The 22,604-nt window shown below is 46.3% G+C and overlaps 1 protein-coding gene across 1 annotated transcript; it reads right to left on the bottom strand.

The window, feature by feature from the left end:
- Window positions 1-301: 301 nt before the first annotated feature.
- On the bottom strand, window positions 302-22,604 carry Got2 (glutamic-oxaloacetic transaminase 2). The gene is made up of 10 exons (XM_052728125.1): window positions 22,412-22,604; window positions 12,124-12,280; window positions 9,572-9,700; window positions 8,396-8,455; window positions 7,245-7,406; window positions 6,966-7,070; window positions 5,805-5,955; window positions 4,351-4,516; window positions 2,481-2,631; window positions 302-1,437 (listed from the first exon to the last, which is right to left on the bottom strand). The coding sequence occupies exons 1-10, from the start codon at window positions 22,498-22,500 to the stop codon at window positions 1,315-1,317; spliced, it is 1,293 nt and encodes a 430-aa protein (XP_052584085.1). The 5' UTR covers window positions 22,501-22,604; the 3' UTR covers window positions 302-1,314.

Raw genomic sequence — 22,604 nt, 5'->3', positions numbered from 1 at the left:
GTCTTTAGTGTTTCAATGTAAATTTGGTTAATTTTTTCCAGTTTTGTGAGGAATGTCAGTATTTTTTCCTTTGTTACACTCTACCCTCTCATCTCCTGAGGTCTGAGGAATTACACCCATCTGGTCAACACCTTTGGACCAGACCGCCTGAAAGGCAGGATGAAGAGCCAGATGCATTTCTAGTTGGGACTGGAAAGCTGATCCATCTTTTGGCTTCCGTCAGCTGGACATGACTCCAGACTTTAGAATGTACATCCACCCCTCCCCCTTCTTCCCATTAAGTAGAAGAGTGGACAGTGGCTGGGTCTACAGCAACTTTATTGTAACAGAGAAACCAGGCGGCAGCCAGTCTACAGGATTCGAGCAGATGGTGGTCAGCTTTCCAAAGGGTGGAGTCTGAGGCGGGCTGGCAGCACACAAACCCCAGAATATCTCCTGATCCTACCCTGCACTGTCTGACTCATGTGAGGAGACAGGCTGTGTAGCCAGGATGCAGGAAGAGGTCCAGCTGGGCAGAGGCCCCATCCAGTAGGAGCCAATCACTGACAGGGACTGAAAAAGTACAGGTTCCCACTCCCCACTGTCCTTTGCTGAGAAAGGGGGGCTGGCATGAGCCATTCTTACAGAAATCCTGACAGGATGAAGTTAATGGTCAGTCAAGCAGAACGGGACGAGACGCCAGAGAAGCGCAATGACAAGAGACAGGCTGACGAGACAACATTTACTGTCCTCGCTGAACGGGCGACAGACTTGGTGGTTTTGGTAAAGCATGGTTTCTGTATTGGGATCTGCTGACACAGTCACTCCACACTGGGACAGCACACACACACACACACACACACACACACACACACACACACACACACACACACACACACACACACTGGGACAACACACACACACACACACACACACACGGACATCTGCTAACATCAGAACTAGGTGTTTTCCTCTCACAACCTCTAATATGGCGGTCTCAGGCGGGTCCCCGGGGGAGCCCCTGGCACCATCTGATGCTTCAGTAAAGCCATGGCTGACAGGTTTTTGGTGCTGCGATGTTCTTGCATGTGTAAACTCTTTCAGAAAAGTTGGAGACAAAAGGACGAGGGAGTTTGGTTTGGAGCCGACGAAGCTGCAGACACCAGCCGTGGAGGCCTCTGCCCGACCTCTTTTCCGAGGAACACATTCCTTATGCACTGCGGTTGAAAACATGATCTACTCACCACCATCCACCCCCCCCCCATCCCGCACGTGACTCTCACGAGAGCAAAGGCTGAAGGGAAAGGTGGTCTCTGCTCCTCTGCACCCTGGTCATTACTTGGTGACCTGGTGAATGGCATGGGCAAGGTAGCCCACGTTGCCAGAGGTGACCCCTGCCACGGAGATGCGGCCATCCTTCGTCATGTAGACTGAGAACTCCTTGGTCAGCCGCTCCACCTGTAGAGGGAAGAGACACTGACAATTCCCGGCGGGCAAACTTTTCCAGCCCCGACAGGGCACACAATAGCCAACTTGTTAAAAAAAAAAAAATAACAAAACCTTAACTTCCTCACTTGAAACAGAACTCGGTGTGTTTTAGTAAAAGAGGAATAAAAAGCTATTTTAAAGTGGAATGATGGCCTGTGAGGCGGCTGAGCAGGTAAGGGGCTCGCTGTCAAGCCTGACGACCGAGTTCATCCCCAGGACTTATGTGGTAGGAGGAGAGAACCGACTGACTCCTGAAGGCTCTCTTCTGACCTACCCGCATGCCATGGTGTGTGCATTCACACAGACAAGAAAAATAAATGTTAAAGTAAGATTGTGATTTCCAAGGCATAAACAGGTAAGAATGAAATCCCAAACTAAGCAGCCTTAGGATTCAGTTATGGTAAGCTAACTTCCCTTTCCCTTTTGATGTACCAGCAGTCAGCATAGACACAGCAAACAAGCTATCACATGCCACACGCGAAGCCCTGGGTTTGTTCCCCAGCACCACAAAAAACCGAAACACAAAACCCCCACAAAAGTCCCCTCCACCCCAACAAACTAGAAAAACAACAAAACCCAAAACCAAAAAAATAAAGAAACAAACAACCCCCCCCCCCCCCCCCCCCCCCCCCCCCCCGGCCCAGGTATGTACTTCAGAAGACTGCAGCATCATGGGAGATTCAGAGAGAAAAACAAACAGTGGAGAGAACACGCTGGGGGAGGTGGGGGGTGGGGGGGTGGCACACAGCCCTCATCAGTGACAAGGACTGCAGTCCCAGGTACGGGGGGAGGTGGGGATGCTGGAGCCTGAGTGACCGGCCTGGGCGACACTAGTGAACCCTCATCTCACAACACAGCGGCACCACCAAACCCAGGACCACCACGGGCCACCTGTACCTAAATGGGCTCTAATTAAGGAAATGATTTCGTAGGTGACCACTGACAGATTCTGGCCTGCCTTCAATGGAGAGGTCTACTGTCTACCGGCCGGCTGTGACAAACAGCCCGCTCACCTGCTCAGGCTTCAGGCCAGTGAAACAAAACATGCCGATCTGGTCGGTGATGTGCTGCCAGTTGTGAGCCGAGCCCTCTTTCTTCAGGTTGGAGACCAACTGGGTCCTCATGCTAATGATGCGGTCGGCCATGCCTTTCACTTCTTGCAACCTGTTAGGAAGCAGACAGGCGTCTTGCTCTGGCCAAGCATTGTGTTACACTTGAGTTCATCTTCGGAATGCCTGAATCCCTAGTCCTTAACCGGGCCACAGCCAGTGCCTGGTGGACAAACATTTTAAGTGTTTTTTTTTTTTTTTTTTTTTGGTTTTTCGAGACAGGGTTTCTCTGTGTAGCTTTGCGCCTTTCCTGGAACTCGCTCTGTAGACCAGGCTGGCCTCGAACTCAGAGAGATCCGCCTGGCTCTGCCTCCCGAGTGCTGGGATTAAAGGCGTGCGCCACCACCGCCCGGCAGTGTTTTTTTTTTTTTTTTTTTTTTTTACTGTAAGTACTTTGCTTGGCAACTTTAGAAAAATAAGTGTAAGGGTATTGTGCCTGCAGTGTATATATCACTTGTGTGCTTGGTGCCACTGGAGGCCAGAAGAGAGTGCTGAATCTCCTGGAGCAAGAGTTACAGGGGGTTGTGAGCCACCTTTTAGATGCTGCAAATTGAACCCAGGTCCTCTGGCACAGAAGCCAATGCTTTTTTTTTTTTTTTTTTTTTTTTTTTTTTTTTTTTTTTTTTTTTTTTTTTGAGACAGGGTTTCTCTGTAGCTTTGAAGCCTGTTGTGAAACTCGCTCTGTAGACCAGGTTAGCCTTGAACTCACAGAGATCTGCCTACCTCTGCCTCCTGAGTGCTGGGATTAAAGGCGTACACCACCAGAGCCTGGCTAATGTGACACTTTTTTTTTTTTTTTTTTTATTTATTTATTTATTATGTATACAGTATTCTGCCTGCATGTGTCCCTGCAGGCCAGAAGAGGGCACCAGATCTCATTACGGATGGTTGTGAGCCACCATGTGGTTGCTGGGAACCGAACTCAGGACCTCTGGAAGAGCAGTCGGTGCTCTTAACCACTGAGCCATCTCTCCAGCCCTAATGTGACACTTTTAAACTTGGAACAAACATTCTTGTCTTCATAATAAAGACAACAAACTGTAAGTCTACATGGTCTATGCCATACAGTGGGTGCTGAGGACTGAGATGTGGTCACAGCCCTTAAAAGGTTATAATGGAGGTTAAAGACCAAACTTGTAAAAAGCCAATGGTGGCACAAGGCAGCATGGTATGAAACAGAGCAGTGCTGGATAACGGAGGGCCATGGAGAAGAGAGGGCTATTCTCACTGGGGACTGGAGAAGACAGTCCTGTGTGCAGACAGCCCCGCTTGCTTGATTCCCAAGTCTTCCCTCTTCTCAGAACTGCTCTTAACTGCTAAGCCATGTTTCCAGTCCAAAGAAAATAAATCTTTTAAAAATTATTTTTAAAAGATTAACATTAGAGAATGGGTATTGAGACTGAGTATAGATAATAAAAACCCAAAGTATGCAGAAACACTGATTCAGTGTTAGCCAGTGAGAAAAAGGCACAGGGCCAGGGACATAGCACAGCGGGGTGCTTGTCCACAGGCACGACACCCTGGGTCTGACCTCCAGCACCACAAACAGAAGTATCTTCTGGAGGAAGTTTCCTATGCCAGGTACTTCAGCTGAACTCAATTTTAAGGGAAGGCAGGTTTTACTAAATGCAGAGATTATAGAATAAAAAAGGCTGCCATTTCTGAATTTATGGGGAAATACCAAGCTTAGTTGTGCCAACAAAATGCACACCTCCTCTTCATCTTCCACACGTGGAACCGTAAGGTACAGCATGGAACAGCAAGGAATCATTACCATTGCTTTCTCAAGTCTGGGGAGGTCAGGATGGTCGCTGCGATCCTGGCGCCATTGAGAGGTGGGTTGGAATACATGGGACGGATCAGGATCTTCAGCTGCGACTCCACCCTTTTGGCTTCATCTGCGTCTTTGCAGATCACAGTGAAGGCTCCCACACGCTCACCTGAAAAGACAGTGGATACCGTCTTCTAGCATGTTAAAACAAGCAGTGATAAAATTTGCTACATGGTGTCTGTTCTGTCAGAAGAACCACAGCATTAATGTATGTTTGAGACAGAGTATCACTTTGTACCCCAGGTTTGGAGATAGGCGATTCTCCTGTCTCAGCCTCCAGAGTGATGAAATTACAGGTATGAGCTACCACATCTGGCCTAATAGTTCCTTATTTTTTTTTGGATTTTCAAGACAGGGTTTCTCATGTAGTTTTGGTGCCTGTTCTGGATCTCGCTCTGTAGACCAGGCTGGCCTCAAACTCAGAGATCCGCTTGCCTCTGCCTCCCGAGTGCTAGGATTAAGGGTGTGTGCCACTGCTGCCCAGCTAGTTCCTTATTATAAATAGTCTTTACTGTTTAGAATGGTGAGTTGTGAACTGAAGCACAACAGAAAATATCTTCTCAAAAAAAAAAAAAAAAAAAATTTTTTTTTTCTTGTGACAAAGTTTCTGTGTGTAGCCCTCGCTGACCTGGAACTGGCTCTATAGACCAGGCTGGCCTCGAACTCACGGATGTCCTCCTGCCTCTGCCTCCCAAGTACTGGATTAAAGTGTGCGCCACCATGCCTGACATTATCATTTCTTTTTTTACTATTTCTGGGGTTGGAGCGGTGCACGACTGCACATGTGAAGGTCAGAGGGCAATGTGTGGGAGTCAGTTCTCTCCTTCAGCCATGTGAGTTGAACTCCAGCCATCAGACTTGGTGGCAAGCCCCTTTACCTACTGAGCCCCACTGCTGGTCCAGGATGTCTTTTTTTTTTTTTTAAGTTTATTTATTTATTATGTATACAGTGTTCTGCCTGCATGTGTCCCTGCACTCCACAAGAGGGCATCAGGTCTCATTACAGATGGTTGTGAGCCACCATGTGGTTGCTGGGAATTGCACTCAGGACCTCTGGAAGAGCAGCCAGTGCTCTTAACCGCTGAGCCATCTCCAGCCCCCCAGGATGTCTTTTTAATGTATTTATCCTCTTGGCTCCTGTATCAGTTACTTTGCATACAGAAAGAATCAGTTGTTCTTTTTGCTACAGGAATTTAAGGAGACTGAAGATATGGCTTAGAAAATCGACAGTACTTTTTCTGTCTTAGGAAGACTACGTATAACCAACACACAAGTGTGAGCACATACAAACCTCCCCATTCAGGGACTACCTTGTCCCTCTAAATTTTCTGCTTTGGGGCATTCTCCCCAAGCTCTCCTTTGAGCTCATCAGAATACACCTGGGTCCTCTAGCTTACCATATAGGCCCATGTTCTTGGCATATGACTGACAGACGCAAACATTAATGCCCTGCTCGATGAAGTAGCGCACAGCCCAGGCATCCTTATCACCGTCACCACTGGCAAAGCCTTGGTAGGCCATATCAAAGAATGCAAACAGATTCTTTTTCTGGGAAGGAACAAGACCAGAGTTTGAGACAGGCACCTGCATATGCCCAATGATTACATGTGCTGTCATAGACCACATTTGTTTCACCCAAACACAGTCAACAGTTTCTCCACACATGGAGGAAGGGAAGATGTCTGAATTCCAGAGTTAATTTATCAACATACTTCAAAGTATTATTATTATTATTATTATTTGGTTTTTCGAGACAGGGTTTCTCTGTATAGCTTTGCGCCTTTCCTGGATCTTGCTCTGTAGACCAGGCTGGCCTCGAACTCACAAAGATCCACCTGCCTCTGCCTCCCAAGTGGTGGGATTAAAGCCATGCGCCACCACCCGGCTACTATTATTTTTTAAATACTTTGATGCTATGGTTCCTCAACAAACACTGACAAAAGAGAACCTTTAACATCCAGTGCAGGAGGCATTTCTAAGGCCTACGGTAGTCTGGGATATTATTTTTGGGCAGGACTAGCAGGACTTTCTGATGAAGCACTATCCTATACCTGGGCTCATAGATGACCCTATGAAAGCGCTCTCTGCAGGCTCCTTCTGTGTCTCACTCTATTGGAAGCTGAGATTTGATAAATCTGCTAAGAATGGGGGTAGGGGATGACAGGGTATTTTTCTCTCTAGGAATTCTGATTAGTGTCTTCCATCACAGCCAGCTCTTCTGAAAGAGAAGTCAATGCTGAGCAGAGTAGCAAGAAAAGAAGGGGATATGAAGACGTGCTTAAAAGGATGAGCAAGTAGCCGCTGACCGGGACAAACGGAGGCGCCACCAGCAGGCCTCTTGGACCAGAACAGCCCTTGTGCCAAAGGTAAGTTTTTGACAGTTTTATTACTACATCTGGGCTGAAGGATGAAAATCATTTTCAAACTGTTCACATATCGTCTATTACGGAACCACTAATTTTGCAAAGGAGGAACCCCTTCCTGGCAGCTTATCCATGTGTAGGTTTGGGGCAGGCTCAAGGCTAAGCAATGAGTTACTGACAATTCATCCCGCTCACCTTCACCACCGCCGCGATCTCCTTCCACTGCTCTGGACGCGGGTCCACGCCTGTGGGGTTGTGTGCGCAGGCATGCAGGAGGACGACGCTCTGCTCTGGGATTTTCTAAGGGAAACAATGGAGATTTTGCTGCACAGCTTTAAAGGAAATAGCCGGCACGCTACGGGTCACTGTTAGCTGAGAGGTGACAGAGGACCTGAGACCTGGGAGTCAGGTGGTCCCCTCTAAGTCAGATGATGAGAGCAGCTGGGAGATGCCAGGCTGGAAAGGCACACTTACTGAAATGTCTTCCATGGCTCCTGTGAAGTCAAATCCACAAGTCTTGGGGTCATAGTATCGATAGCCTTGTAGCTGCATGCCGGCATCCCTGAAGATGGGCGTGTGGTTTCCCCAGGATGGTTTGGGCAGAAAGACATCTCGGCTGAACTTAAAAAACCTTTGCTGAAAGATGGGAGGAAAGGAAATGAAGAAAGAGGGCAAAATGCCAGGGTTTTTCTGAGAGGAAGTTTTTTTCTACTGACAGTAGCAAGATGGCCTGGGTGGGGCTCCAGGCTCTGACAGTTAACATGGCTATGTGGTGAAACACCTATGCAGGCCTCACGGACTGAATTTCCTTTATAGGGACTGCGCTGGCTAGTCTTAACGTCAACTTGACACAGAAGCTAGAGTTATCCGAAAGGAGGGAACCTTAATTGAGAGGAGGCCCCTATAAGATCCAGCTGTAAGGCATTTTCTTAATTAGTGATTGATGGGTGTGAACCCAACCTTTTGAGGGTGGTTCCACAGACAGAGCAAACCATGGGAAGCAAGCCAGTAAGCAGCACTCCTCCATAGCCTTTGCATCAGTTCCTGCCCTGTTTGAGTTCTTGTCCCGACTGCCTTTGAAAATGAAGAGCAATATGGAAGTGTAAGCCAAATAAACCCTTTCCTCCCCAACTTGCTTTTTAGTCATGGTGTTTTTGATGCAGCAATAGAAACCTTAACTAAGACAGGGACTGAGTAAGTTAAAACACATGCTTCCTACTAACGCTACATGCTGTGCAGGGCACAGTGGCTCATTTTTAATCCCAGAACGCAGGAGGCAGAGGCAGCCGGATCCCTTTGAGTTCGTAGCCAGCTTGGTCTACATAGCGAGTTTCAGGACAGATAGAGATACATAGTAAGACCCTGTTAGAAAAGAATAAAAAAAACCAAAACCAAACCCAAAGACCTCCCCCCGCCCCCCCACAACCATATGCTCAATACACTGACTCATTAGTACTTGACTCCTTATAATTTCTCCACAGTACTTTCTTTTTTTCCACCAGAGAACAGAAAACCTGCCAGTTCTGTGGAAAGAGGAAGGCTGATGTGGGTGAGTAGCCACACATAGGCTAGAAAGTCCTGTTAACCTTTAACTTAATGTCCTTTCTTGAGGGAGTTCCACTCACCAGGAAGCTGGCTCCGATTCTTAAGGCTCCCGTCCCGGAAATGGTCTGCACAGTGACAAACTGTGGGGAGACAGAGGGTCCGTCACTCTTCCCTCTGCACTTCAGAGCTTAATTCTTTCATCTACTGACTTGATTATTTATACAGGGATACTTATTTACTCTCTATACATGAATATCTTGTCTGCATGTTTATATGTGCACCATGCTCACGCCCAGTGCCCTAGGAGGTCAGGAGGAGGTGTCAGATCCCCAGCAACTTAGGATCTGGGGTTACACATGCTTGTGAGCTGCCACACAGGTGCTGGGAATCAAACCCAGGCTCTCTAGAAGAGCAACAAGTGCTCTAAAGCACTGAGCCAGCTCTCCAGCTCCATTTAGTTACCCGTACCGTGTGTGTATGGGGGATGGGAACATGCCATGGCGTGGATATACAAAGTCACCACATTCAAACATCATTTTAGAAATATGCAAAATCCAACAACCCTCTGACCAAGGTTCTTTAAACAATTAGATCATCACCAAGTATATTGGGATAGTGTTGGTATAATTTGTTTTTATTTTCTGTGGTGCTGGGATTGAACCCAGGGCTCTTGCACATGTCAGGCCAGCATTCCACCATTGAGCTATTAATACACACTACCCTCTATGTTTTTACGTCTTAGGTAGAAAAGTAAATATGGGAGTGTATCCATTAAGATTCCTTCCTTTTTCTTACAAAAGAAGGTAGGCCAGTCTGCACGTGTGTCTTTTGGGATCTTCTTCTCTTTGTCTGTGCCCACCTGGGCTGTGACAGTGCAGTAGGGGACACCACACCTGTCCCCTTCCCTGCCCCCAGTCTGCTCATGGCTAGTTCCCTGGTGTTTCTTCTGTCCCAGCTGGAAGCTTAACACATGATTGTGGGAACTAATTATAGGCCTAAAACTAGGCACAGGGAGGCATTTCTAATTCCTAGTCAATATAAACAGATGAAACTCATCAGCACCAACAGCAAACTGGGCCAGAGCTATCAGCCAAATTCTGTCAAATTTTCAAGATAACCGATAGAGTTAAACTTCCTCTCTAGAAAGTAGTTATCAGTAAGTGTGGCCGCCTCAGGCATTACACACATAGACACTGAGTTACAATCGCTAGGTATTTACACGGAGCCTGCGTGAAGCTCAGGCCCGCCTGGCTTACCCGGCCACTTTTCAGCACTTCACTGTTCTCACCCAGGGCCAGTTCTGCAGAAGCCTTACAGAACTCTGCCAGCCCCCCGATGGGCAGGTACTCTTTGTCCAAATTTTTTGCAGCAATCTGGGCCTCTGCCTAGAGAAGAGAAAATATGTTTTAGTTTCTTTTCCCTCCTTCCACCTACATACAATAAATGTTTTATGAGGTAAATTTCCGAAGCAAATCCATCCACATCCCTCTTCCACTCTGAGACGTTTCTGTTTGGGCGGACTATGAACTCCTGGGCCTTTGTGATCTTTCTGCTCAGCTGGCAGGCCTTCTAATTCATTTGAAGTTATTGTTTAAGAAGAAGAATAAGCCTGGCGGTGGCGGCGCACGCCTTTGATCCCAGCACTTGGGAGGCAGTCAGGTGGATCTCTGTGAGTTCAAGGCCAGCCTGGGCTACAAAGTGAGTTCCAGGACAGGCACAAAGCTACACAGAGAAACCCTGTCTCAAAAAAAAAAAAAAAAAAAAAAAAAAAAAAAAAAAGAAACGAAACAAAAAAAAAATAAAGTGAAATATTTGATATTTTGTACATCAAATTTTTGTATATATTTGTATTATATATATATAAATATATATATATATAGTATTATATTATATATATATATATATATATATATATATAAAAATCTTGGGAAATAAAAATTCTACTATTATAGATCAGGTTTCCTTATATGGACCAGGGTGGTGGTTTGAATGAGAATGCTTCCCATAGGCTCATATGCTTGAATACTTGGTCCCAGTTGGTGGAACTGTTTGGAAGGATGAGGAGGTGTGGCACTAGAGGCAGGCTGTGAGGTTTCAAAAGACTCCCGCCATGCCTGGTGTGCCCCCCCCCCCCCACCCCTCTTACTTGCAGATCAAGGTGTGAGCTCTCAGGTGCTCTCCCACCATGACCCTGCTCTGCTGTCATGGACTGAAACCATAGCTCAATTAAACACTTTCTTTTATGATTTGCCTTGGTCAGGGTGTTTTGTTAACAGTACCAGAAAAGTAGCCAAGACACGCAGGTTGGCTTGGAACCTATTTTGTTTTGAGACAGGTTTGTCTATGCAGCCCTGGGTGTCCTGGAACTTGCTACATGGAACAGGCTGGCCTTGAACTCAGATCTTCTTGCCCTTGACTCCTGAGGGCTGGGATTAAAGATGTGCTATGCCCGGCACAAGTATGTGTGTGTCATCAAGAGAGGTTTTTACATGGAAAGATATTATGGTAGTTTGAATGTAATTGGCCTCCATACACTCACAAGGAGTGGCACTATTAGGAGCTGTGGTTTTGTTGGAGTAGGTGTGCCTTTGGAGGAAGTGTGTCACTGTGGGGATGGGCTTTGAGGTCTCCTATGTTCAAGCTATGCCCAGTGACACAGTTCACTTCCTGTTGCCTGGGGATCAAGATGTAGAACTCTTCTCCAGCACCATGTCTGCCGCACATGGCCATGTTTCCTGCCATGATGATAATGGACTAAACCTCTGAAACTGTAAGCCAGCTCCAACTAAATGTTTTCCTTTATAAGAGTTACTGTGGTCATGGTGTCTCTTCACAGAATTAGAAACCCTAACTAAGGTATAGACTTTCCTGGTTACCACTTAACATAATAGGGCTCTCTTGAATGCATAAGAATAAAACTTGGGGTTGGGGATTTAGTTCAGTGGTAGAGCGCTTGCCTAGCAAGTGAAAGGCCCTGGGTTCAATCCTCAGCTCCAAAAATAAAAAATAAAAAAATAAAAATAAAACTTACAAGCAACATGTTAGGTATATGTGAGATGACAAAATCAAATTAAATGTATAAAAGGAATGCATTTCAGGATATATGTTAGTCCAAGAACTTTCACTATTTGTGTGACTGTGGGCAAAAAATAGTCACCCTTCCCAAGTCATAGGGTTGTGGTGAAGTGTGCATGAGATAATGGACAATAGTGTTTGATTGTGGTGCAGCCTGCAACAATAGCTTATCAGTCACTGAATACAGTTTTAGGATTTTTCTTGTGATGTTGAGCATCAAACACAGAACCTTTTGCATGTCAGGAAACACTCTACCACTCACATCTAGTATCTCCAGCCCTGAATAACTTTAAAACCAATAGAAATAAAAATGTGACAAAAGTAGAGAATGAAAGAAGTTATCATGTAGTTCAGCAGGAAGGGTGGACAGCACATGCCTCTATACATGGATTTCACCCCAGCAATCAAAATGAGAGGAATGGAAAATAACAACGGCAGCCTCATCCACAGGTGGCTGTTCCTCTTGTTAAGAGATGATGTTAAAATTCTAGCCCTCTTGTACCCTCTTAGGATTAGGCACCAGGCCCGACTTTTGATCTTGGAGAAGACCATGTGGCTGTGATCCATGTTCACAGCTAAGAAAGATCATAGCCTAGAAAACCTGGGTGATTGACAAAACCAGTGCTAGGACCAGAACCTGGGGCTCCTGAGTCCTGGTTCAGCACTGCCTTCATTCCTTTCGGCTCCCTTCAGGTTCCACACCCTATGCAAACAGGACAGGTGCCAAGCTCACCTTCCGGACACTGGGGAGCACGTAAGGCTTCCCATTATCATCTCGGTAGGCACCAACTCCCAGGTTCATCTTTTTGCTGTTGGTATCTCTCTTGAAGGCTTCAGTAACTCCCAGGATGGGATCTGGGGGTCCCATTTCTACATGGGCCCACCAGGAGCTGAAATGAGAAATATTTTGTCAGCCACATGAGCTAGATTCCTATGGCCAGATAGGTCTCCAATCTGCCAAGGATCCATTTTGCCACATGTGTTACACAGAGGTTACAGAAACAGGGACCAGTCATCCAATAGCATAAAAGCCTTTAGAGACAAGAAAGAGATCAGTATCTTCAACACAGATATGACAAGGTACAGAAAGGGAGCACCCAGGTTATTTTGGATAGGATAAGGTTTAAAAGAAAAATTTCTGGCTGGGCGTTGGTGGCGCACGCCTTTAATCCCAGGACTTGGGAGGCAGAGCCAGGCGGATCTCTGTGAGTTCGAGGCCAGCCTAGTCTCCAAAGTGAGTTCCAGGAAAGGTGCAAAGCTACACAGAGAAAACCTGTCTGGAAAAACAAACAAACAAACAAAAAAAAGGAAAAAGAAAATTTTCCTTCAACCGATTAACGAATAACGAAATCATGAAATTTGCAGGTAAATGGGCAGAACTAAGAAAAATATAAGTGGGGTAACCCAGACCCAGAGAGACAAATGTGGCCTGTTCTCTCATCTGTGACTCCTAGCTCGAAATCTTTAGATGTAAGTACGTAACCTGGAGTCGCCACATAAAACAGGGAAGACAAAAGGGACCATGTGGGCGAAGGAGAACAGATACTCTAGAGAGGGGGATGGGACACAGGTGCCATGAAGGGGGAAATGGGGAAAAAATGGGGATTTAATTGGGAAGTGGAGATGGAAGAGGGATAAGTAACATTAAGAATGTTTGAATATTTTACGTACACACACACATATACACAGAATGAATCTATGCCACTTGGGCGACAATGTTCCCCAAGAGAATCAGACTAGCCAAGAGCATTAGACTAGCCAACAAAAGTCCCAGTGCCAGGCATGGGAAACTTCCTTCAGGCTGTTGGTCAAGGGAGTCTAAGAGACTCTCAAAATAATATGGCTATTGCTGTTGTCCTTGATTGCTTCCCAGAAATTGAAGGGAAGGCCCTATTGCTGGAAATACCACATGTCAGGCATATGGCTTGGAGAAATCGGGCTGGAACTGATCTGGAAGCCTCCTCCTGTGGACTAGCTCTCATAGTATCCTAAAATGCTAGGCAAGCCGTCAAGGGACAGGAGCAGTCCTACAGTAGCCCTACCCAGCTGTCAAACCTACAAACCACAACAATGACCACCATGGCAAGGTGGCGCCACGGATGCAGTCCTGGCACTGTATCCTGGAGGCAATCAACAGCGGTCCAGTCGGACTGAAGGTCCACTCCACAGGAGGGAATTCGTGCTTGGCACTGTAAGTCCAGCCTACTATCTGTGCCGTGTAAGATCAAGGACCCTAGAGGAGAACTTATTACCGTCACTTTCCTAAATCAGTACACTTTTTAACTGAGTTCTAAATCTTTACCCTTCTGCCCAGAGCTAAGTGGCTTATGCTTTCTTCATTAGGCTTGAAGTCAGCAAGCTCCAACAATCCTTCAGTCTGCACCCTCCCAAGAACTAGGGTTCCAGGGTGTGCAGGATGGCCAGCTGGGTCGGCGCTGGGATCAGAATTCCTAATGATTGCGAAGCATGTCCTCTTAACCCTGGACTGTCTCTTCAGCCCGACTCCTCCTTATTTTGGAGACAAGGTTTCTTACCAGAGCTGGAGCTCGCCATTTTGGCTCGACTGGCTGGCTAGTGACCCCCAGGTTCTACCTGTCTCCACACACATCCCACGGTTACACACATCTACCACTGTATCCAGCTTTTACATGGGTGCTGGCAATCTGCACTCAGATCCTCATGCCAGCCTGGCAAGGACCTCACCCACTGAACCACTTCCTCAGCCTCTTCAACAGTCATCCACCGATGCCCACCGGTTACCTGAGCCAGGCGACTCCACTGCTAGAGCAGTGCCCCTCATCTTCCCTTGTTTCCTGGTAAATCACAGGATGCAACATTCAGTACCCACTTCTCAGCTTTCTTATATAGCCTCTTTTGATTTTATTTAGTTCACATGTGGCCAACAGGCTAGTGGCCACAATCAATGACTGGGTTGGTTTTATGTGCTATGTATTCTACAGAGTTCTACAGAAGGATTGGCAGAAGTTTACTGTTTATTAGGTAAGAGTTGACAATCTCTCTCATGTGCGTGCGTGCATGCGTGCGTGTACACACACACACACACACACACACATACACACAGAATGAACAACCGCACCGCCATGTCTGGCGTATGTAGTCGCTGGGGCTTTGCGCATGCCGGGCAAGCACTCCTCCAACTGAGCTGCACGCCTAACTCCTTGGTTTGTTTTTAAACCTTCGGTTCAGGGACTTCTGTCAATCAGGAGCTTATACTAGGATCTCTGCAGCTTAAAAAAAGAGAAAAACAAACCTCACCATGTGTCAATAATGTGGAAAGACTAAGAACCAAACTGACATGTTTTCCACCTCTCGACAGTACTGATGGACTAGATTACAAAATCCTCAAATAAAAGGCTTTTGTTAGACTTCTCAATACTTAGAGCAATCAATTCATACATTTCTGGGCAAATGAGAAACCACATCTCTATACTCTGAATGCACTATTCTACAATTTGTTTTTCAGCTTGTTTCATCCTCACCAGTGTTAAGTTTAGGAAAAACAAAGGCTGCATTAGATAAATACTTAACACAAGTGAAAGGCTTAGCTGTCTTGAATAAAAATTAAATTACTGTTACCTACCAAAGACTTAGTTACATAAACTCAAATTCCTAAAATTTTTCTAAGTTCATTTAAAAAAATCAGTGGGGTGGGGACATGGGAAGAGGGAAGGTTGGAGAGAGAGAAATTCAGTGTACTCATGCATGAGATTCTCAAGAAATTAAAAGAAAAACAGTAATGAAAATTAGTAAAAATCAAACTTATATGAAATGGGATGAATTATTATTTGGGAAAACTTTAATTTCAATAGTAATTATTTATTCCTAAATTTCATTAATATATTTTATTTTTGAATTATTTGCTAGTGAAGGGTTCCACTGCTGAGCCATACCCTAGTCTAGATTTTATTCTTTATATGTTTAGACTTAGAGGAGTTGAAGAGGTCCTATTTTGTACGCGTCCTACCCCCAACTGCTAGCACCGGGAGTTACTATGGCATATACAGTTACAGAGCCCTAGGACACCCGGCCATTTTCCTTGTTTAGTTTTTGCTTGTTTCTCTTCACTACTTTCTCTGGGACACCACACCACACTTCGTTCTCTATCTCCTTAGGCTTCTCCTGGCTGTGAGCTTTCCTTCCCTTGTCTTTGATGACTTGGATGCTTTGGGTGAACTCTAGCCAAGTACATGCCACTGGCCCCGTGGTAGAATCTTGCTTTAACTAGGCAAAGGTGTGATATGTTTGTTTCTGCTACAGAATATTACTTTAACTGTGTAAAGGTGTGTTACTTTTGTTTATGCTGCATTTGTTTAATTATGTAAAGATGTGATACGTTTGTTTCTGCTGCAGAATATTAATTACTTTAACTGTGTAAGGGTGTGTTACTTTTGTTCATGCTGCACTTGTTTAATTATGTAAAGATGTGTTACATTTGTTTCACCTTGCCTGACTAAAGCACCTGATTGGCCTAATAAAACTCTGACCAGCCAACAGCTAGGCAGAGAAAGGGTAGGCGGGGCTGCCAGGCAGAGAGACTAAATAGGAGGAGAACTCTAGGCTCAAGAGAGAAAAAAGAATGAGAGCGGAGGAGGAGGAGGAGGAGGAGGAGGAGGAGGAGGAGCAGCAGCAAGGGAGATGGCCGGGGCCAGCCTGCAGACATGAGAAGCAGTGAAAGTAAGATATACAGAAGGAAAGAAAGGTAAAAAGCCCCCTAAGTTAAAAGAGCTGGCCAGAAAAAAGCTAAGCTAAGGCTGAGCATTCAAAACTAATAATTCTCCGTGTCATGATTTGGGAGCTGGCTGGTGGCCCGAAAGAAGCAGCCTGGCACGGGCCCCTTTTGAGGCTTTCACATGAACAGGTTTTAAGAACAACAAATATATTTCATTATATGTCATTGAAGACCATTTCTAATAACCTTTACGTGCTCAATGTGTTAATGGATTGGTTATGTGGTGGCTACATGGATATTTCTGTGACCGGGCAGACACTGATTTCTAAATATATTTTAAAGTTTATATACTTCTGCCTCTTTTGACATGCTCTAGGGAGAGCAGAGCTGTGGTCATGGTATAGGCATGCTTTCTGCTGCCACTTTAACAGGGGATAAAGGGCATGTGTGCTGAACTCTGTCAAGAGCATTCTTGTTTAAGATGCCTGTGTGGGGACTCACATCCCTGGACACAGAAGTTAAAAGATGATTAACAAGTGGTCGAGACCATATTGCACCACAATATGTACAACTGGTTTTGTTTCACAGGGGAGAAAAAAGTTGAGTTTGTCCTGAACTTCTTACCTTCCAGATTCCTTTTACTCTTAAAACTTTGAGGAGTCCAAAGAACTTTTGTGCATTTTTCTCCCTCACCTGAGATTTAGTCACACAAACATCAAAAGACGATGGCAGCCTTGTGCAGATGGCAGTCCCGGAGTCAGCCGGTCTTAGCCCTCTCCTCACACGGGGACACAGAGAGGCCTGAGACCCTTGCTTGGCTGGAATCATAGTGCTTCAACCTCTGGCTGGAAGAGTCAGTCCACTTGGTACTGTGGGCTATGTGCTCTCTTCTGTCCCTCTCACCACGTAGGCCAGGGTGGCCTGGAACTCTTAGGCCACTTGCCCACTATTCCAACTGCTGGGATTACTGTGTCTGGCTATAAACACAGTTCCTGAGCTTGCAGTGGGTGGTGTAGGCGAGTTGACTGGCTAGCTGAAGCTCCTCAAAAAGCTCCTGTTTATGTGGGCTGGAACTATTACTATTTACTGCACTGGAAACTAAAACTGAGAAATTTGTAAGCTATTAATCATTTGAAAACAGGAAACAGAAACCATGTGCAGCCCAAGGTGGTGGCGCACACCTTTAATCCCAGCACATGCAGAGGCAGAGGCATGTGGATCTCTGCGAGTTTGAGGCCAGCCTGGTCTACAGAGTTCCAGGACAGTCAAAGCTACATAAAGAAACCCTGTCTTCAAAAACCAAAAACCAAGAAAGAAAGGAAGGAAGAAAGAAACTTATGGACATTACCATAAATAACACCAAATATTGCTATGAAAAGTTTTGACCTGCCAGGTGTGCATGTTTATAACTCCAGCACCTGATAATATCTGTGTGTTTCAAATATGAAAGGATGTATGAGGACAAACTTGGATGATGAATCTTGTTTCAATGTCTTTCCTTCCATCTTTTTGGTTTTATAATCTATGACAGCAAAGTTTTCATCTCCAATGACTATCTTTACATTTTTGAAAGTAGTAATGTGGGCCTAGTTAACTGGAGAGGTAAACCTTCACTGTATCTTCAGAAGAACCACAGAGATACGGTATGGGACATTCCTTATGCCCCTGGCAGACAGCTTTCAGAGCTCAGTATGTATGTGCATATCTGGAGTCCCTGTCTCCTTTGTGGCAAAGGTCCACATCTCCAAGGGCTCCAGGGTGAGAGTGCATTTGTCAGCGTTGAGGGTGTGGCCTCATGTTGTCACCTTGCTGTCCTCAGAGCAGCCTTTCTCCTTCCTAACACTCTTCTGGGCAGGAGCCATCCTGCCAGGCCCAGGATGGAAAGCAAGTGTCCAAGAGAATGTGGGAGAAGCCAAGCTGTGGTCCCCGGTTTCTAACTCCGAAAAGAAGCTACGATGTGCTATCATGTATCAAGTTTTTTCAGTCTGGATGGGCCAGTTCCCCTGGTGTAGTGATTTTGTGTGTGTGTGTGTGTGTGTGTGTGTGTGTGTGTGTGTGAGAGAGAGAGAGAGAGAGAGAGAGAGAGAACATGTGTGCACATGTATGTTTAAGACAGTGTCTTACTATGTTGACTGGCCTGGAACTCGCTCTGTAGACCAGGTTGGCCTCAAACTCAGATCTGCTTGCCTCTGAGTGCTGGGATTAAAGGTGTGGGCCACCAGGCCTGGCTATATAAACAAAATCTTTAAAGCAGTGGTTCTCAACTTCCTAATGTTGAGACCCTTTTAATATAATAGTTGCTCATGTTGTGGTGGCCCCCAACCACAAAATTATTTTGTTGCTACTTCGTAACTGTAATTTTGCTACTGTTATGAACAATAGTACAAACCCCTAGAGGGGTCTTGACCCACAGGTTAAGAACCACGGCTTTAAGGTGTCCTAAATTGACGATTATAAACTTGCTGTGCGCTAATGTGCTAGGAGCTAGGACTGTAAAGAGTAAAACATTAATCCCTTCCCACCAGATTAGCTGTGGGGTGACAATCAGGGAGGCACCAACAGGGCAGCCTGGCTGTGATTCACAGTGACGATTTAGGTCCAGGGAACTGAGTATGTTTTGGGGGAAACCCAGATAAAGTCGACCAAACTCTCTGAAGGAAAGTAGAGTGTTAAGGGGGCTTCCGAGAGGAAGGGACCTATGAGCTGAGTGCTAAGGGTAAGAGGGGCCGGAGGAAAAGTGCATGCCCCACAGGCTGAAGAGTAAGGTGGAGGGGGGGGAGCTAGGTAGAAAACGGAAGTTAGGAAGGCAGACCCCAAGTGACTTAGGGAGTACTCAAGTTCTTTCTGTAATCATTCTATGTCTCGGCCAAATGCTGCTTTGGGCCACAGTGAATCATTCATTAGGATTTCCTTCTCAGCAATGTCCCACGGAACCTGCAGCCAGTTAGTACTCACCAGCCAGCCTCACTCTCCATGAGTAATGCTGGTTGGCAGGGTTGGCAGGCTCGGCACGGCCGGGTAAGGCTCCCAACAGGAGAACCTCAGCCTCCATAGCTGGGCTCGGTGGGCTGGTAACTGTTCTTAAGAGCAGAGTTTTCTGGTGTGGGATTGATTTCCCAGGGTTTGACTTCTTCCAATAGTCTCTTTTAACAGCTTGCCCTGGGTAAACCGCAGGGACTCAAACAGCTTACCACTTAAGAACTGAGTAGAGGCAAGAGAAGTGACTCCACATCTCATCTGCTAAATGGATGTAATCATATCTACCTCACAGGGTTGGTAGAAGAATGAAAACACCCAGAAGAGCCGGGCAGAGTGAGGACCTGATGCTAACTGGCATTAGTTTCTATGTCACTACTATTCTGTCATTTGTCACCGTTCATCCGCTGGTACAGAGCCCTGCAAGCCCAATATGTAGTGAATCCAAACAGTATACAGCCATAGGAACTTATGGCCAAATGCATGTCTTTCTGGTTTTAAAATTATTGTTACTATTATTTTACACTCTCAGGTGACATTATCTTTTCCCATCCTTAGCTCTAGGCCAGGAATAAAAAACTTAGTTCCCTTCCTCTTTTTAACTATTGCTGTAAGCTGTGAGGAAGAAATACAAACTTTGAAACAACTCAAATAGGTTTTGGTTGTTTCTCTTCTCCAGTTCAGACAGAAACCATGCAGCCACCTGCCTATCGACATCACTGTCATTAACTGCTGAGTGAAATGAATACTTTGAATGTCAAGGACGTTCAAATGTCCAGAGAGCAACTTTCATTTTTAAAAAAGGCCCTTAAACAATGACAGAGTTGCCCCTAACCACAAGGACAGACATATTGTTGTTCAATAGTGTGAACAACACTTACATAAAATATGTAGCATATACATTTTTCTCTAGAAGCCTCAGCCATGAATATTCTTGCATACCTCTTAAAAAGAATCTCCAAACAATTTCAAAACACTGAATTTTAGACATTCTAAGCACAGGAGCAGTAATCCTTTGATTAGTTATGAGTGATTAAGTTCCAGGTTCTCTATGTCCCTCATTATCCCACGCCTTAAACTCAAGATTACAGACATGAGAGAACTCTCCTATTTGTAAAGTGATGGCATTAGACGAAAACAAGAGTGCTCTGGGGGAAAACTGATAACCTATGGCCTACAGAGTGATTCCTACCCATGCCCTTTGGACAGAAGTGCAGGGCCACAAACATTGAGCAACACTGACCACCCAACCAAAAGATGCTAGGTACAAAGTATTCAGATAAGCACGTCCAGCTCAAACGCGTTGTATTTCCCAAGGCTTAAACAGCTTTGAAAAGCTTCCCCTTAGCCATATTTATTTACAGTCTCACACTATAGCGCAGGTTGGCCTGGAACTCACTTTGTGTAGCCCAGGAGAATGGTCTTGAATTCAGGGTACTTCCCCTGTCTCAGCCCCCTAACATTTTGGTTTTGGTACATATTTTGCAGCACTATGGTTCCCTTTATGTGAAGATTTTGATCTAAAAATGCAAAACAAGAAAATACTGCATTTCTTTAAAAATGAAGGCTTGGAATAAAAATGTTTAAAGTAAAAGGCATTCCAGGCATATGTCTCAGGGGCAGAGTGCTTGCCTAGTATGCAGAGGCTCTGGGTTCTATCCCCACTGGGGGATGGGAGAAGGCAGCTGAGTGGAGTAACACTGGGAAGGTACAGGCAAGATCACTGCAGCATGTTCCAGGCCAGCCTGGTGTATGTAGTAAGTTTCAGGCTAGCCAGGGCTACATAGTGACTCCATCAGTAACAACAAACACAAACAAACAAAAACCAGACACTGATGTAAGTGCTTAGCTACAAATCTGAACAAAGTTGCCAAGGTCTCTGCTTTCCCGTACCTTAAATTCCACCTGGGAAAAGACAGACAAGGGACATCCATCAGGCTCTCACACCGAAAGAATCACTACACTGTCATACCCAAAAGGAACCTCCCCAAGCAGTTTAAATGAAGCTCAGGCCTTTCAGTTATTATACATAAGACAAGGACTATTTTAATGTTAAGATAATGGGAAAGAAGATTTTCTCTTGTCCACAGAAGCACTCCTTTTTGTTCTCCAAATTTGCAGCATAAATAACTTCTCTAATTCTTCTCATCAGGGGGCTAGGCTTAAAAGGGCACACAATGGCAATGAACCAAAAATGGGCTCTGGACAGGACAGACTGTTCTGCTGGCTTGAAGACTGCCTGAACACGTTCAAAGGAAAGGCCAAGGCAAGTATAAAAGGTTAAGTAGGCATTGCTCCTAGTTAGTACGTGCTCCAGGTAAGTTTCTGCAGTACTCAAGGAGAGTGCCTCAAATCTGCTTTCTTGGGTGAAAGGTTTCTCTTGGCTCAGGGAAGAATTAGGAGTTACTAGCTCCATTTAGGCCCTCAACCTTCTCTCAGCACATCTCAGTTCAAGATGACACATTTGTCATTTTTTTTTTCTTTTAAGCGAAGTCACTCCTCTCTGTGTTGCTCACAGCTGCATCTCCAGCAACTGGTCCAGTGCCTGGCTTGGAGAAACTGGGTTACGAAATATTTAAGGGACCAAAGGGCCGACTGAGATGGAGAGAAAGATTAATGGCTCCCAGTCAGTCAGCTGAATCTCCCAAGGGCTTAAAACAAAGAAAGAGCTCAGCTCCTTCCCATCCAAAAGCCAAATATGTCTGACACGGAGGGAAGGATGCACTACGCCAAGGTCACAGATGCAGGAAGAAAGGCTAAGTCTCGGCACCCGGAGAACCTCGCTCCATATGGCCACATTTCCCTCGGATACACACGCAGCCGTCAGCTTCCACGCAGCACGGTCAGATATTGCCCTCTGGACCCCGACAGGTGGGCCAGCTGCCCCAGAGGGTAGCTGGTCAAGGGCATGCGCGCCCCCCAGCGCCACAGCCAATCGGTGACACGCAGCTCCGGCACCATGGCCAATCGGCGAGAGGCTGGCCCGGCGCCGCCGCCCACGTGCTCACCCCTTGCCCCGCACCCCACTGCGCGGAGTCAGCATCTTGGACCCCCATCACCCGCTAGAATGGGGATCCGGGTGCAGCGGAGAGCCACAATTCCCGTCCCCGGGGACTGCGCTGGCTCGAAGTCCAGCGATGCAGGGGAGGGAGGGATGATGGGTCCTGAGGGGTCACCGCAAGGCGCGGACCATCAGCCCTCAGTCCCGAGGCAGGGACCCCTTGGGAACACGGGAGAGTGAGGGTGCGTGCGTGTGCTAGCACGCGGGGCCGGGTGCAGGTCTCGCAGCGCCCACAGCTCGGCTGGGCAGGGGCAGGCCCGTGGTCCCGCTCCATCTCGGTATCCCTCGGCTCACCTGGCTCTGGCAGAGGCTGCGGCCGCAAGGCCTGGGTGAAAGGCGGCAGCCACCCCGGAGAGGACGCGGCTGGAGTGCAGCAGGGCCATGGTGGGTGGCAAGGCGGCAGTGGACAGAGGCAGAGCCGGGAGCACGGGAAGCGTCCGCAGGAACCGAGGCGCGGGCTGCTAAAAGGTGAGGACACTGACTTCCC

Source organism: Peromyscus californicus, unplaced genomic scaffold (assembly GCF_007827085.1).
Source record: "Peromyscus californicus insignis strain IS unplaced genomic scaffold, ASM782708v3 Scaffold_8__1_contigs__length_139910024, whole genome shotgun sequence".
NCBI classification, from domain to species: domain Eukaryota; kingdom Metazoa; phylum Chordata; class Mammalia; order Rodentia; family Cricetidae; genus Peromyscus; species Peromyscus californicus.
This window is presented reverse-complemented; position numbering and strand designations above follow the sequence as displayed.